This window comes from Camelus bactrianus, chromosome 7 (assembly GCF_048773025.1).
Source record: "Camelus bactrianus isolate YW-2024 breed Bactrian camel chromosome 7, ASM4877302v1, whole genome shotgun sequence".
In the NCBI taxonomy this organism is placed as follows: domain Eukaryota; kingdom Metazoa; phylum Chordata; class Mammalia; order Artiodactyla; family Camelidae; genus Camelus; species Camelus bactrianus.
Window position 1 is genome coordinate 17,778,715 of NC_133545.1, and position 15,509 is coordinate 17,794,223.

A 15,509-nucleotide genomic window follows, 5' to 3' on the forward strand; every position below is an offset into this window, starting at 1 on the left:
ATAACAAATGGCAGAGTAACGTGTTAGATCTAAGCGATCTTGATTCCAGAGTTAACATTCTTAGCTGCTCTGCTGTGATGTCATGGGTGAAGAATCACAGTTTCAGAATTATGTTCTGAAAGGACGTATGTAATTAAAGGAACATTAGAGGTGATCTAATACACGCCTCTCATTTAGAAATCATGACACTTCTAAGGAAGTTGAATAACTTGCTTAAGTAACTTACTCTGGTTTGGACAAAGCACCTCAGTGACTTTCTGGTTTCCTCTTATCATGGTATCTGGATGAGGAGGCTTTCCTGGGGCAAATACAGACTTTTGCCCTCAAGTTTCTCCCACCTCTTTCAAGTATACTCAACAGAGCTGAGTTTTTAGCTTCTTAAAGTTTGCACATAGATGAGTTTTTAGCCTCTCTCCTCTCCTTTCCTCCCCTCCCCTCCCCTCCCTTTCTTACCGTACTCTGTCTCTGATTCTTCTAGGTCCAAGAAAGGGTAAATTAGAACTTTGAATTTTTGCCATGTTTTATCAGTATATATGGGTTAGAAGATAGGTTTCATTGTCCAGTGGAGACCACAAGTAATCACGGCTTAAAAAGTTAGAATTTTACTTTTCTGTAACATTTTGGTAATTTGATGATTCCTTAATTTGGGGACCCAGGCTCCTTCTGTCTTACTTTGCCTCCCTAAGTTGTTTTCCCTTAGCCATATGGCCCACAGTGGCTCCCAGCTGTCCTCTAGCCTGTGCCGTGGGGAATAACTTAGAAGCCGCACATGCCACGGCCACTCACGTGTTATTAGCTAGAATGTAGTTATGAGGCAGCATGACTGCAAGCAAGGCTGGAGAATTGTCCTTCTCATCAGCCATGTGCCCAACCACTTATTGCCCTGTGTGGCAATCTGCTGTTAGTCATTCATCATTTTTTTTGGATTCTCAGGTGAGAGTGGAAAATGGTAGAGCCGAGATTGTTAAGTACTGAAAATGTTGGTAACCCTGAGACACAAGTTCTTGTCAAATTAAAGCTGAGTTATGTTGAAATATTTGGGTTATAAAAAATTTACATTCTCACATGTCTGAATTCCTGTTTGGATTTTAGTTACTCCTGATTTATCAGTATGGATGAAAAATTGAAAAGACTTGATATTTTCAGTTTATACCCAAACTGCATAAACAGTATCTGAGGGTTCCTCTACTACTGTAAGGAATGAATTATTTAGTTTGATTTTCCTTTAAACCCAAATAAATAAGATGAAAGTCAAGATAAAGCCACAATACCTGTTACCGTGTCCTGTTATTTGTCATTGCTACTCTGTCTTGAAAACTGTGAAAAGTGATGGTTTTGATATTTGTTATTGAGATACAATTCTCACAAATAGGTACTTAAAATCTTTTCATCTTAGCCAGTGATTGCAGTGTGTGCATGTACTCAGCAACTTAAAAAAATGAAAATCTGGTGCTTTGAATAATAGCTTTTACTAGAGATGCTTCAGGCCATGAAACCCCAGCAAGAAGTTGTCAGATTCCATTTTAAGGAAACAAGGCTAAATTTTGATATGTATTTTCTACTAAGTATAAATCTAATCAGCAACTAAAGAAAATTAAATGTTTTATTTTGCTAGTGGCAGCAAAGAATGTAATGATAGACATAATAGTTGAAATGTATAGTTAAAGTTATATTTTCTTTTGGCCTCTGCCTTCGTGAAATAAAATAAATAGGTCTCTATGTCTATTTCACAGCCTGAATGGACAGTTTATAGAGTGAATTTCTAGAATATCCCAAAATATAGTGACTCCTTTTAGCAGTGACTGCTACATGTGGGAAGTGTATGTCCATGGAGCTTCACCATCATTCTGTTGTGGGATATTTGTTGCTGATGTAGAAAATCCTATCAGTGGTTATCTTTCATTCCTTTTATCTGATTTAGCTTAACCTCAGCTGATTGCTTAAGTCAGTGACTTAAGAATTTTTCATCAGCTCTCCTTGGTAACACATATCATTCATCATAATAGGACTGCTGGTGTTATCAATTGAAAAATCTAAATGGAAGATAAAAAATTATAGTTGAAAACTGAATTGAAAAGAGAATATTTTGGCTGAGATTCCCCCTGTTTTCTACTTATGTTTAATATGGCCACTGAATACCTGTTTTCTGACACTTTGAATCTCATTTGCAATCTAGAAGAACTCTTCATCAAATAAATAGCCCTTGTTGTGTGATGTGCTTCCAGAGAGCATGATAAGAAACTGTGTGCTATGAATTATGCTTCCCAGAACGTTATTATAATAATGGTGTGTGATTGTCCTGTGTTTGAGTAGTTTTGCCTTTTAAGAATATGTAGTCTGTTATAATGGAAGGTAGGCAGGATGGCTGTGGGGTAAAAGGAAAAAAATGAAAACTAATTTTGTTTTCTTGAGTCTTGTGGTGCTTGTTTTTGGACATTTTAATCCCAGCCAGTTTTCTGTTAGCAAAACTGATATAATTTGTACATTTGATGTTCATGATTGAATTGATAAAGGTTTTTTTTTTAAAGTGGAATTTACTGCCTATTTATTCATGCCTCATTTAAAAGTTACGTTTTAAATGATTATGAATGTAAAAATGTGTTTTTGGTAAAAAATACCATTAAGTGTAAAAGCGAGAAAGAAAAACGATCCATTCTCCCCAAATTCAACGATAATCATTATCATTTTGTATATATAATTCCAGGCAATATATATGTGTGTATTTCTTTTTATTGGTTCCATTTCCATTGTGTTTTTTTTTTTTTTTCCAGAGCTAGACACATACAAAGCAAAAGGAAGAGCCAACAGTATTTTCAATTGAGTATCTTGTCCTTTTCGCTTACTCGTGAGAATGTTTTCCTGGGATTAATATTCTTTGATGCATATTTCTTAATACTAGAATAGTATTTCATTATATGGCTGTCCTGTAGTACTGTTTGACAATTTTTCTGTTTTTGGATATTTAGTTTGCTTCCAGTTTTTCACTGTTTTATATATAAAATATATATTGCTTTTCCTCATTGTTGAAATTTTCCTCTTTGCCACTGGCCGTCATGCTTCTAAGAGGAAGATTTAATAGTCATTTGAACTGGCCATGAAAATGATATTTTAGACAATACTTGATCAACATCAATTTTACTTTACCCTTTAGTCTCCTCATCATTCATCATAACCTATGACTTTGGCAATGTTCAAAGACAATGAAAGAGATTGAAATTAATTCTTGTTACTGTCAGATCAAATTCATTTATAAAAAATATGTGACTCTTGGCAATCAGAAACTAGAATACTTAGATGATTGGACCTGGATATCAAGCCAGATCCTAAATCCTCTTGAAAGATGCACCACACATTTTTTTTTGGTACATAATCTTTTCTGTAGGTTGAAAAAAGTTGTGAATCCTAGCATGTTGACATTCTGAAGAATATATAGCTTAAGATAGGCTCTTGCAAAATATAGTATTGGCTCAATGAAATGTTATATAGCATCAGTGAGGATTTTTAAAATAAAATGCTGGTGATTCTTCATTTGGAGGGAGTTTCATTGTGATTCATAATGATGTTCATCTTTGGCCTTAAAATGCCTGCTCAGTGTTCATTTAATCTTCAAGAGAAACCTCATTGATAATTTCCAGATAAGAATTTTAACTCACAGAGGGTAGTGTCAGGAAGAGAACACAAGGTCTCTTTAAGCCTGATTCTTTAATTAAAATTGTTTTGCTCTGCTCATTGAGCTCTGTTTTTATGTCCATTTAAGAGAAATTAAATATGGCATGCTTCTGTATGTCACAGTCCTGTTGTGTATACACACACATCCTACCCCATGGTTGTGATTATGAAATGAAAGTCTTTCATGTGTGGCATGTTTCATTGGCTCAGTGAAATGTTATACAGCATCACTGAGGATTTTTTAAATAAAACACTGGTGGTTCTTCATTTGAAGGGAGTTTCAATCTGTTTCGTAATGACGTTCATTCTAATTATTTTATGGTCATGTGACAGATGCATATCAATTTAAATCTGAACATTTTATACTATTTTAAAGATACTTTATATTAAATGTGAATAATACATTCTTACTGTTAAATTCTCTATAAATTATATAACAGATCAAATATATTAAAGCCTTTTTAAAGTTAAAGCACACAACAAAATCTTACTAATTTGAATTCATTTAAATTACAATTTGTCATGAAATTAGAGAAGATTTATGTTTACTTGTATTAACAGGATGGGGGATGGGGTAGTTGTGAGAGAGGGTTTGGTAAGAAAATTCTAAGAGGAAATCTCAAATTTTTTAGCAAATTATTTTATGAAATCATCATATATGTTGGAAGTTACAGTTTACAGAGAATAGGTTCATATTCTGATTAGCTTTATTAAAGTAGTTCCTAGGGACCTCTACCTGAAAACACTTTTAAAAGACTTAAAAATAACAAAAATGCCTTTCTTTAAAGTATCATAAGTGTTTAGATTGTATTCACTCTTGCTGCCTTCCTACTGTTTATTCTCAATAGTTTGAAATTACATGCTGTAGTGAAAGCTAATCTGTTTTGGTGTTTAGGAGAAATTATTTCTTATTAAACCCTTCACTTCCTTAATTTCAAAATGGAATCTCTGTGAATTATTATAAGTTAATTTAGAGTGAATAACTTTTAAGTCCTTTTCTCATTTTCTTTGAATATAAAAACGATATGGCCTTATTGAACTCTTTATTCGTTGCCAATTCTGATCTTGTCACCTATGAAGCATATGGTTTTAACTGGCCAAGAGCTATCTGATGTAGATAGTTTAAATAGGAAGTGTGTTGGCCTGAAGTAAATCTATGCTTGGGAAATTGTTCTCTTAAAGGCATTAGTTTGAAAATGTCTGTGAATGCTCAATACATTTGAATAGTTTGGGTAGATGGGCATCACTCCATATATGTGTGTGTTCTTGTGGTATCATAACTGAGCTGGGGTCTTCAGACTGTAATTTGTACCCACTTTCCATTTCTGGTGGATTGCTAATGGAGTCCTCATCCTTGTACGACGTATCTGTATGTCTAACAGAGAGTATGTTTTGTACGGTTTAAGATGCACTGAGTTTTCCAGGAACGCAGCTGCTGTGCAGCAGTAGCTAGAGGTATTGCATTTGTTGTTTAACATACAAGCTCAAGAGTCAGACTGCTTATTACATCTTCTAGTGTAGATTTGAGCATTTACATAGTAAAATGCCATTTTTCATTATAAATTAATTTCTCTTTATTTCTTTTTGAATATTTCACTTAGGGTATTATATTGATTAAAAATTTTGTTTGTAATATCTATTTATTTGCAGTATGATAAAGGGAGTATTAAAATATTTGCTATAAAAGGCAACACTGGGTGAAAGCCACTGGTCTCAACAAGCACTTTTTGTATAGTCCCAGGTGTTCTAAAGGAGCTACATCCTGAAGCCTTACATAGCACATGGCGTAAACTACACAAATGAAATGCTTCTGAAAGATAAGAAAATTTTCCACCTTTCTCTATATAACACTGGTATGGAGCAGATTTGTGGATCATTAGGAATATAATCACAATAAACGTTTTTTTAGAATTATCTTCTGTTTAGCCTAACTTGACTGTGGATGATTTATTTTACTTGTAGAAAAAAGGTTAAGTACATTTTTGCAATTAAATTAAAGAGAATATGGCCTTTGTTCTTGAAATTCTTGTGCGTAGTCTTGTGAGTTAAAGATGAAGTCATCCATGATCAGTGAATTCAGTTTCCCCAGTGCTTCACAGAGAATTATTTTTGTCTATTAGAAATAATAACCACTTATGACTACATTGAAATAGTGTTTTCTGAACAGTAAGTGGATATTCTTTAGATAAAGGAAAAAATAACAGGGCTGTAGATACAATCTGACTTCAAAAAAAGAGGCTGACCTAATTATCACAATGTGAGTGAAAAAAATACAAAGCTCAGGGTATTGCTCTGTAGTTTAATGAAAATTATTGTACCAATATGTATCACGCTGCCTCACAGTTTTAATATATTTGAACTACCATAAATAAAATATGAATTAAACATGGGTGTAAAATCTAAATTGCTTTCCTTAAAACTTCCCAGGAGAGGCCATTGTTCTGCGATGGTTAGCTTGTGGGTTAAATAGGTCCTTTTTGGCATCTCACCAATAATGGGCTATAAATGAAGCCACTGAAGCCCAGAAGTCTGACTATATATGATCTTCCCACTATTTCTACTGCCTTAAATAAGACTCTAGGTTTTTTTTTTCCTTCCCCCTTATAAAAAGGACTGTAACGTGATCAGAACTTTTATTTTCATTCAGAAGTAGTCTTGAGCTTGGGGTTAATTGACATTTCTAAGGGCTGCAGAAAGTTAGGTGGATTAGAATATGGGTTTTATTTTCAGACTTTTGAGCCTTTTGCTTTTCTTGGGCTTTGATTATGTGCAAAGATAAATTTTAAGTCCCCTTTTGAAAATTGTGTTGGTCAGAGTTTAAAGTACTCAGTATTTTAGTTGAATTTAGGAATTTTATTAGTGATTAATGAATTTTTGGATAAAATACAGTTTTTACTGCTACAAAGCACACACTAGTTCATAACAGTAGGAAAAGGGAAGAATGATTTATGAATTGAAGTTTTGGAGTGGTGTTTGACTTTCTGTTTACCAAAGCAAATTATTTAGGCAAGGACATTAGTCTTGGTGGAAGCTTTTTAGCACATGAAAGTAGGCTTGTCCACTGTTTCACTGTTATAAAATATATGTTTTAAAAAATGTGCTGTGAACCTTGCTTGTGTCACTGTGGTAATTAGGAAAGTAGACTAGAATATGATAGATAAATAAATGTTAATTGATCTGTGTTACTGTACAACCAGATCTTTATGAGTAATGTATACATTATAGTCTCAAAATTACTTTTGAGCAACAACAACCAGCATGCATCAGTCTTTTATAATTTAGTTGCAGATTATTGATTACGACTGCCCTTTGAACACGCACAGATCTCCTCCATTTGTGAAAATCATCTTTTATTTATAATTTTTCACATTGCTTCTTTTTGTTTCATTTCTAAACTTGGTGAAGAGAGGCCCATAATTGCAGCCTTCTGGTGATCTCCTTCCACTGATTCCTGATGCCCAAACAGTCTGCTTTCCATGCACTCCAGGGATGATAGGTAATTGTAAGCCATGCTGCTGGATCTTTCTCCCGTGCCCAGGGTAGACATTAATTCACTGAACCTGGACTAGACCTCAGTGTCCTACACAGAGCACCCCAGGCCGCTGCTGCCAGCTGATCAGAATTGGCACATGAGATGAAATCTATGTATTGTTTCAGCACGTTACCTTGGTTCATTTCTTCCTTTCCATTCCATTTCTTCTTTGTCTCTAATTATGTTCTTCTTTTACTCCCCTCCTTCATCTGATGAATTTTTAAGGCCTGTTCCTTAGCCTTCTACTATTTTTTTCTTTATACTTTTTTTTTTTTTCCAGGAGAATTCACTGAGCTCAGATCTGTAACAACCATTCCCAAATCAGCATTTCCAACCAAGTCTCAAATCAAATCTGAATTTCAGGTTCAAATATCTAATTGCCTGCAATTCCATGTGGTGATTTTACCATTACTTGCAATTGAATGTGTCTGAAACTGTACTCATTCTCTTTCTTCCCCCAAAAGCTTCTCCTTCTTTCCTTAATTGACCATCATGGGTATTAATTTTCTGGCATCTGGGTACACCTTTGATTTCTTTCTGTTTCATCTCTCAGTCAGTCACAGATGATCAGTTTTTCCCTTGAAAGCCCTTGTATCTTAGACTCCATCTTTATGGCTAGTATCCTAGCTGAGGTCCTCATCACCTGTGCCAGTGTCTCTTAAACTTGAGCTTCTCATCATCCCACCTGGTGGGCTCGTTAGCATACAGATTACTGGGCCTCACCCCAGCAGGGTTTCTGATTTGTAGGTGTAGGGTGGGGCTGAAATATTTGCATCGCTAACAAGTTCCAGGTGATGCTGCCAGGGCGTGGGTGCAGAGAGAATGAGGCTGCGTTTTGAGAACATTGCTTTAAGCTTTCCACCCAATTTCTCTGCAAATCTTTGCCAGAATAAACTTCCCTGTAATACCCTGTTTCATTGCATTATTTTCATTTTTTATCAGCTGTTAAGTGGTGCCCTATTTCTTAACATTTCTTACCCAAACTCTTGCCTAGTTTCCAAGGCTCCTTATAGTTGAGCATAATTTACCTGAAGCCTGAATTCAGTCCCATCAGGTTCCCATTCAGCACAGCTGTGTGAGGGGAAGGCCGTCAGAGATTTTTCCAGTTTGGGCTCTCATTTTACAGATGAGACAGCCATGGCCTAAAGCAGTGATGTGTTCGTGAGCAAAATCACAAAAACAAATTGTGGCAAAGCAGTGACTATATGGGAACCCCCTTGATTTCCAGCTTGGTCCTCTTTATAAGCTGTGAGTCCTTACAGAGAAGCCTTTGGATGCGGCCACACTTAGGACTATTGGAAAAAAAAAACCAAACAGGTGTGGGTGGTTTTGGTACTTCATTTGGGGTTGGAGATTTAATGCTGTTGAATTTATAGTTTTATCCCCAGTGAACAAAATACATCCATTTGTGAAACAAACAAAAAAATTAAGCTATGCATCAAAAAGCAATATCCAGAGGTAATTATTATTTTTTAATTTAAATTATAGATCTTATTTTCCTAGAGGCTTTGTGGAGGTCTTGCAACTATTATTCAGGATATTAAGACATGAAATACTAGGGGTGGAGTGATTCTCAATGATTCTCAATACTGGTTTTATGAATTGTCTACTTAAAAATGTGGAAACTGTAGAATTTGAATGATGAGCTTGTCTGCTGCTATACAGCATCTGCAGCCGGGTATTGATGTTTGTTTTCACATAGAATGGAATGTGGAGCTGAGTTTCCATGAGTGCTTGTTATGAAGCAAACAATAAAATGGACGTTATTTGCATATTATGCCATTTAAATTAGAAATTTACGAAGGTATAAATCCTGATGAAGCAGTAATAACACAAAATAAACAGTTAACTTGATGCAGTTAATGTTTAAGTTGCCAAATTCTTTGTAACACGGTGCCTTCTGATCCAGTATTTGTGGTTATGAATGTGCAGTTAAGGATTTTCATCCTAACATCATCATTAACATTAATGTGTAAGTAGCCTCAGTTACCCTGCCAGGTATCTAGACAGATGGCATTTTTTTGAAGGCAGTCTTAAGATACATTATCCTTAAGGCTTTAGTAAATGTAATTGTCGGCTGAACATCATCATACTTATACGTGTGTGTATTTTTAAATCAGGTTTGTCTGCCAACTAGGTGGTGCCACAGATGGATAACAGGCAACTGTTACATGTTTCTTTCTAACCCCTGAGATTTATTCTGGTCATCTTTCAACTCTTCTCCTAATCAAACCCTGTACCTTTTATAAGATAAGATCCTGCAGCCCATGCTGTGAGTCATTTACTTCTGATATACTGTGTGTTGTATTTCATTGATTGCATGGATGCTTCCAGTATTATTTTTTAAACAATCAGTGCTCTTTTTGTATTAATGAATTTATTGAAATTGTAAGATAAATGGATATTTCTGTGGAGCTGAAGATTTAATTTGGCTATGTCTTACAGTATAGGCTTTGGCTTAGCTGTCTCAATCCTGGCAGAGACAGTGTTTACCTAAAATCTGCTGCTTGTGTTATGCAATTACATACATTAACTTTTTTCTGAGTGTAGATCTTCATAGTTCTCTTTGGCGTTTTTAAGCTAGCAGGTGAAAATGATAGGCTTTATAAAGTTGGACATGATATGTTATCAGTAAATGGTAAAACCAGAAAGAGAAATGGAATAAAGGAAAAATCTCAAAGGACCTGACATTTTTCTAAGAGGCAAGCAATAATTTTTATTAAGTAGCTTATGGAGATTGTGTAAGCAACATTGTAATTGGGGAGGGGATTATAGTGTAAGGATTACGCTAAGAAAATGAAGGAAGGGGGAAAGTCATAGATGGAAAAGGTACAAAGGAAATTGGTATGTCCCTTAAGGTCCAGGGAATCTATGTAAGTCTGAAGTCATGGTTTCATTTCTGGTCTTTTGTTTTTTCATAGATGATGAGGCATTCATAAAGTAATTTCGTTTTATGGAGTCATTTCTGTTCACCATCAAGGAACTATCTTAAATATATCATAGTATTCTGTCCCCTCCACCCCTTCCCATTTCTACCCCTTGTTTAACCAGTTTCTGAAAACAGAATTTGGACATTAAGTCATGTAACATAGAAGGCAGGTGAGGTATAATGAATTTATGCTACGCTTTCTCAGAGGATTAAGACCATGGTAGTCACAGTTCCGATGAGTACTAAGAATCAAGTAATACAAGGTTAGGAGTTTATTATTTGATTCTGAACCCAAACTATTAATTAGAAATTAGAGATTCTTAGAATTTCTTAAGAATTTAACTTCTTAGGAATTTAGAATGTGGCTAAGAGGGACAAAAGATTTCTAGGCAGTCATTGAAGAATAATATTTGGACTAACCAAAACATGTTTGGAATGTTGTTTACTAAAAACAGACAAGAATGTGTTAGGAATCATGAGCTGCTTTTAATATAAACATTTATTTTCAATAGTAGTTTCAAATAAAAGAATCTAGGGCAGACTTGCTGTAACCAAGTAATTTTAACGCTTGACTTTTTCTCACATGTTTTATGGTCAGTGTTGTGTCATCTATAACTAATTGACAAAATGCCAGTGTTTGTGGTCATTAAGATACATTTACCACTGAGAAAAAAATTAAAATGGTTTCTGAGAATATTTTACAAAGTGCAGTGTACAAATATGTGAAGAAATCATCCTTTTGTCTTAATACATTTTGAAAGGAAAGTGTGTATGTATGTGACAGTGTCAGAACCGTACTTACTGAGTCTGAACTAGTTTTGCAGATTTCCATGGCAAATCTGATTTATATGGCTTGAAAATTTCTCATTTTTACTTTTTCTCATTTCACAAACTTTGCCAGTCCCTAAAGATCTGCTTGGAAACTCACTGTGCTAATAGGCAAAGCTGGCCTTTCCCATGCTTCTCTTAAAGTAGCCCATCCTGAAACACTGACCTTTTAGTTTAATAACAGTTTTATTTGAGAAAATGTTCAGATCCTGAGAGCTGAAAAGAGTGTTTCAGAAAGGCCATTTTAAATAGCGGTCTCCAAATGGTGTATCTTTTTCCCTTATGCACTTCGGACCAGACCTATCAGGAGAAATGTATTGTTGCTTTTTGTATTTTATTGATTTAAAAACAAATAACATGGAACTTAGATTTGCTCAAAACCTATTACCACACTGGTTTATTTTCCTGCCTGGGCTTTGAATTGCTGTTTTAGGTTTTAAACTCTTTATGTTAGGTCATGTTTTATCTTTTGTTATTTTAAAATTCTCGATTGTAGCTAAGGTAATTACTTTTTCAGCTGTGACCTTGGACATGAGACCCAAAAGTTGTGTGTAGTTTTGTGTGTTTTTCTTTTCCAGAAAGAGCTGGGGCATTAGAAAGACAGCTGTGCTTTGGTTCCTTGACTGACCAGAAGTGGTATCAACCAGCCAGTCCCTTGGGCATGTCTTCTTCAGTGGCCTCAGGGTTTCCCCACCCTTTGCACCTCTGGCGCTTTCCTCCACCCATGTTTCTCCCTCCCCTTGTGGCCTGCCTACGTGGTATTACTATTATCTCCATCTATTTATCACCTCGCCCCACGGCAGGTGGCTTGGCTAACATGAAAGGCAGGAGGAAATAGTGAAGGAAGACAAGCCTGAAGCTACACTTCTTTCTCTGCAGTCTCTCCTGCATGGCTGCCTTCCCAGCCACCCAGCTGGTCGCCATTTGGTAATAGCGTCCTTACCGTTCCGTTCCAGGTTTATCACATCATCATAAAAAGCTCACTGCTGATTTTGGCTTTCCCCTTGGTAGGAAGCCCCTATGTAAGAGGCATAAAATACACTACAATGACATGTTGTATCAGCTCACTTAGAAAACTGGTCTTGTTGTTTCCTGCTTAGACCTGGTATACCAAGGTCTTACTGAAACCTAGTTTTAATTGAGTAAAATTCATTGTGATTGAGAATTTGATTGAATTTTGCCCAAGAAAAATTTTGCTGTGATAATTTGAAGCAGTCCAGGGGGTAGTTGTGATTTTACACACAGCCTGACTGTGTGTTGATCCTAACCACGATGTTCAACTTCAGAGTATGGTTTGATCAGGTAGTACTAATTGGTTTAAATACTTGTCTCAGTTTTTACTACTAATAGAGCTACTAGCTGTGAGCAACTTGAAAAAACGTGTGGTGTCATATTGTTTTGTTTGTTTATAAGAAGGAGATGAAAATGTGAGAATCATCACCTTGTGGAGTGCATAGGCTAGAACTTCATAGCCAGCTGACACCTATGTAACCTACCTGGTCTTGTTTTTGGATGGGGAAACCAAAACTCAGGTAGGTTAACAGCTTTATCTAAAGTCTAGCTAATAGAAGAACGAAGACTATCCATATCCAGAGTCTTTGCTGAGCTATTATTGTCTGTAATTTCTCTGCTTAGATTTGTATGGTTTTAAACTTTTAATGCTGAAAAAAATCTTAAGATTTGCCAAATGCAGGTAATTCTCTTCTAGTTTTTTTTTTAAATTTATTAATTTTTTAATTTTATGTGATCTTTGCAAAGCGGAAACTTGTCTCTTTCTCATGCTGTAGACTACAAAGCAGTAGAGAGGGCAAACAGCAGCATAGTATATAGTTCAGAGAGACCCTGGAGAACAACCTTTTGAGAAACTGCTACTCAGAGTCTAGTAACTTCCCCAGGGTGCCCCAAATTGTTGATGGCTAAGCTGGGATCAGACCTCAACTAGTGTTAACCCCTTTCTATGATTCCTTGTTCATTATTCTTATTTACATTGTATTTTTTTAATAGCTTTATTGAGATACATTTAAAATATAAACTTCATTCATTTAAAGTGTACAGTTAAGTGTTTTTTAGTATTTACAGAATTATACAGTCATCTTGCAATCCAATTTCAGAACATTTTCGGTACCCCCTAAGAAATCCTGTACCCTTAGTTGTCATGCTCCATTCCCTCTGGTTCTGGTCAGCCACTAATCTACTTGCTGTGTCTACAGATTTGCCTTTTCTAGATGTTTCATATCAATGGATGGATACAATATGTGATCTTCTGTGTCTGATTTCTTTCATTGAGCATGTTTTCAAGGTTCATCCATGTTGTAGCACGTATCAATTCTTCATAACTATTTATGGCTGAATAATATCACACAATGGCTGTACTACATTTTGTTTATCCATTCATCAGTTGATGGGCATTTAGGTTGTCTTCACTTTTGGGATATTATGAATAATGCTGCCATAAATACTCATGTATAAGTTTTTATGTAGACATATGTTTTCATTTCTCTTGAATATATATAGTACCTAACAGTGGAAATTGCTGGATCATATGGTAACCCTGTTTAGCATTTTGAGAAACTGCCAAACTATTTTTATAGTGATCACTTCATTTTGCATCCCACCAGCAATATCTAAAGGTTTCAAATTCTCCACATTCCTACTGATACTTGTTATTGTCTGTTGATGGTAGTGGGTTTGAATTGGTAAATCATTGTGGTTTCGATTTGCACTTCTCTCATGATGAGTGCTACTGAGCAATTTTTCATGTAATTATTGGTCATTTATCTTCTTTAGAGAAATACCTATTTATGTCCTTTGCCCATTTTTAATTTTGTTGTCATCTTATTGTTCTGTTGTGCAATTGTTTCGTTGTAAGAGTTCTTGGTATATTCTGCATACAAGCCCCTTGTCAGCTATATGATTTGCCAGTATTTTCTCCCATTCTGTGGGTTGTCTTTTCACCTTCTTGATGATGTCATTTGATGCTGTTATTATTTTATGATAGTCTACAATTAAGAGAAAACATCCTTAGGACCTTTCATATATCTTATTTGTTTGTTATTGACCAGTGTCGGCTAAATTTTTTGTAGATCGTGTTGTAATTCATTTTTTGCATATTGCCTGAGGTAGTGTGCTTATAGTGTCAAGATTATTAAGTAAAGTGCCATTGAAAAGCAGAGGCAATACTGTCTAGACTCAACCGTTTGAAATACTGGTTAGGTGTTATGTGTATTCTTAGATCTTAAGTGTTTCTTTCTGGTGATGTCTTGATCATAATTTTGGGTGGTGGATTTCTAGTGAAGAGAAAATAGTCTCTGCTTATTTCTTATGGAGTGCTCTTAAAGAGTATGTAAAATTTGTCTATTTTATTTGCTATCATAGCTGTAAGAATCTTACAAAACATATTGTACAAAATCTTCTAATTGGAAAGACCAGATGTTTCAAATGAAGTCACCAGGTATTTAGAAGGCTCCAGCCGTGTTCTCAGCACTGTTCTGTGTCTCTCTCTCCAATTGTTGGCACTTGAATTTGAGTGACATGTTTTTCAAAAAATACGGTTTTAAAATATTTGTAACTCATAAATTCTCTTTTTTCATAAATCATGGGGAAATGAATGTAATAGAAATGACTTTCTGTAATAAGTGATTTTTCAAAAAAGGTGTAATTGTCAATGTGGGAATGCTTTGGTGTCGTTTTCCTCTCTAAAGTCCCTTCTTTTTAGCCTCTCCTCCCCCTCTATGCAATTGTCAGACTTTAATGGTAGGACATCATTTTAAAGAATTTGTACTTAATAGCTCAGTCCCCACAGGATAGTAAGCAGTTCCTTGAGTTTATTATAACTTTTGGCAGATGTGGAAATTTTTAGGTCATCAGGGAAATCTTGATTATATTACTCCTGAAGTGCATGGATTGGTCTTTTCCACATGCTTCAGTAGTTTCAAGGAGACACTGACCAGCTGGCAGAACTTTGTCCGTTAAGACCTAGTCTCAGCTCTATTTTCCTGAGTATTCTCATGCTTTTGTTTTAAAGAAGTCACTCATTTTATTTTCTCTTTTTTATTGATTTTAGTTTCTGATGAAGAATTGAAAAGAAGAGTGGCTGAGGAGCTGGCATTGGAGCAGGCCAAGAAAGAATCTGAAAATCAGAAACGGTGAGTTTCATGGTGTCTGAGATTTTGGCAGACTTGTCATTATGAAATATGTTTAAAGAGGAATGATTGTAATAAGACTAATTATTTGTGTCTGAACTTGAGAATGTGCTGAACATATGAATATGTCCATTTTTGGTTTTGTAATGTGCTTGGTAAAGCCCTAGTTACCCCCTTCCCAAACTCAATTGTAAATGACCATTATATCTCTTGTGTTGTTCTTAGTTGCATGAATAACTGAGCCCCGTTTTTTCAATATGTGAGAAGTAGTAGTTGAGGATTCTCCAGGCATTTCTCAAGCTAGTTTCTTTTAATGCATGTATTTATGATTGAAAGTTATATTGTCTATCATTATTAAGGTTAACAGTATTGTAGCTAATAATGAATGTCATATGTTATACATCATGCC

The 15,509-nt window shown here is 35.3% G+C and overlaps 1 protein-coding gene across 6 annotated transcripts in view; it reads left to right on the forward strand.

Annotated features, from left to right (window-relative positions):
- The window catches only part of CHCHD3 (coiled-coil-helix-coiled-coil-helix domain containing 3), a 257,733-nt gene that overhangs the window by 41,550 nt on the left and 200,674 nt on the right, over nt 1-15,509 (forward strand). For all 6 annotated transcript variants that reach the window (XR_012508084.1, XM_074367049.1, XM_074367048.1 and 3 more), the window contains one exon: nt 15,022-15,103. Coding sequence is in view for 5 of the 6 variants with exons in the window: in XM_074367049.1 (XP_074223150.1) it covers nt 15,022-15,103 (82 nt within the window). In the remaining variant the exon portion in view is untranslated. The remainder of the gene's footprint in view (nt 1-15,021; nt 15,104-15,509) is intronic.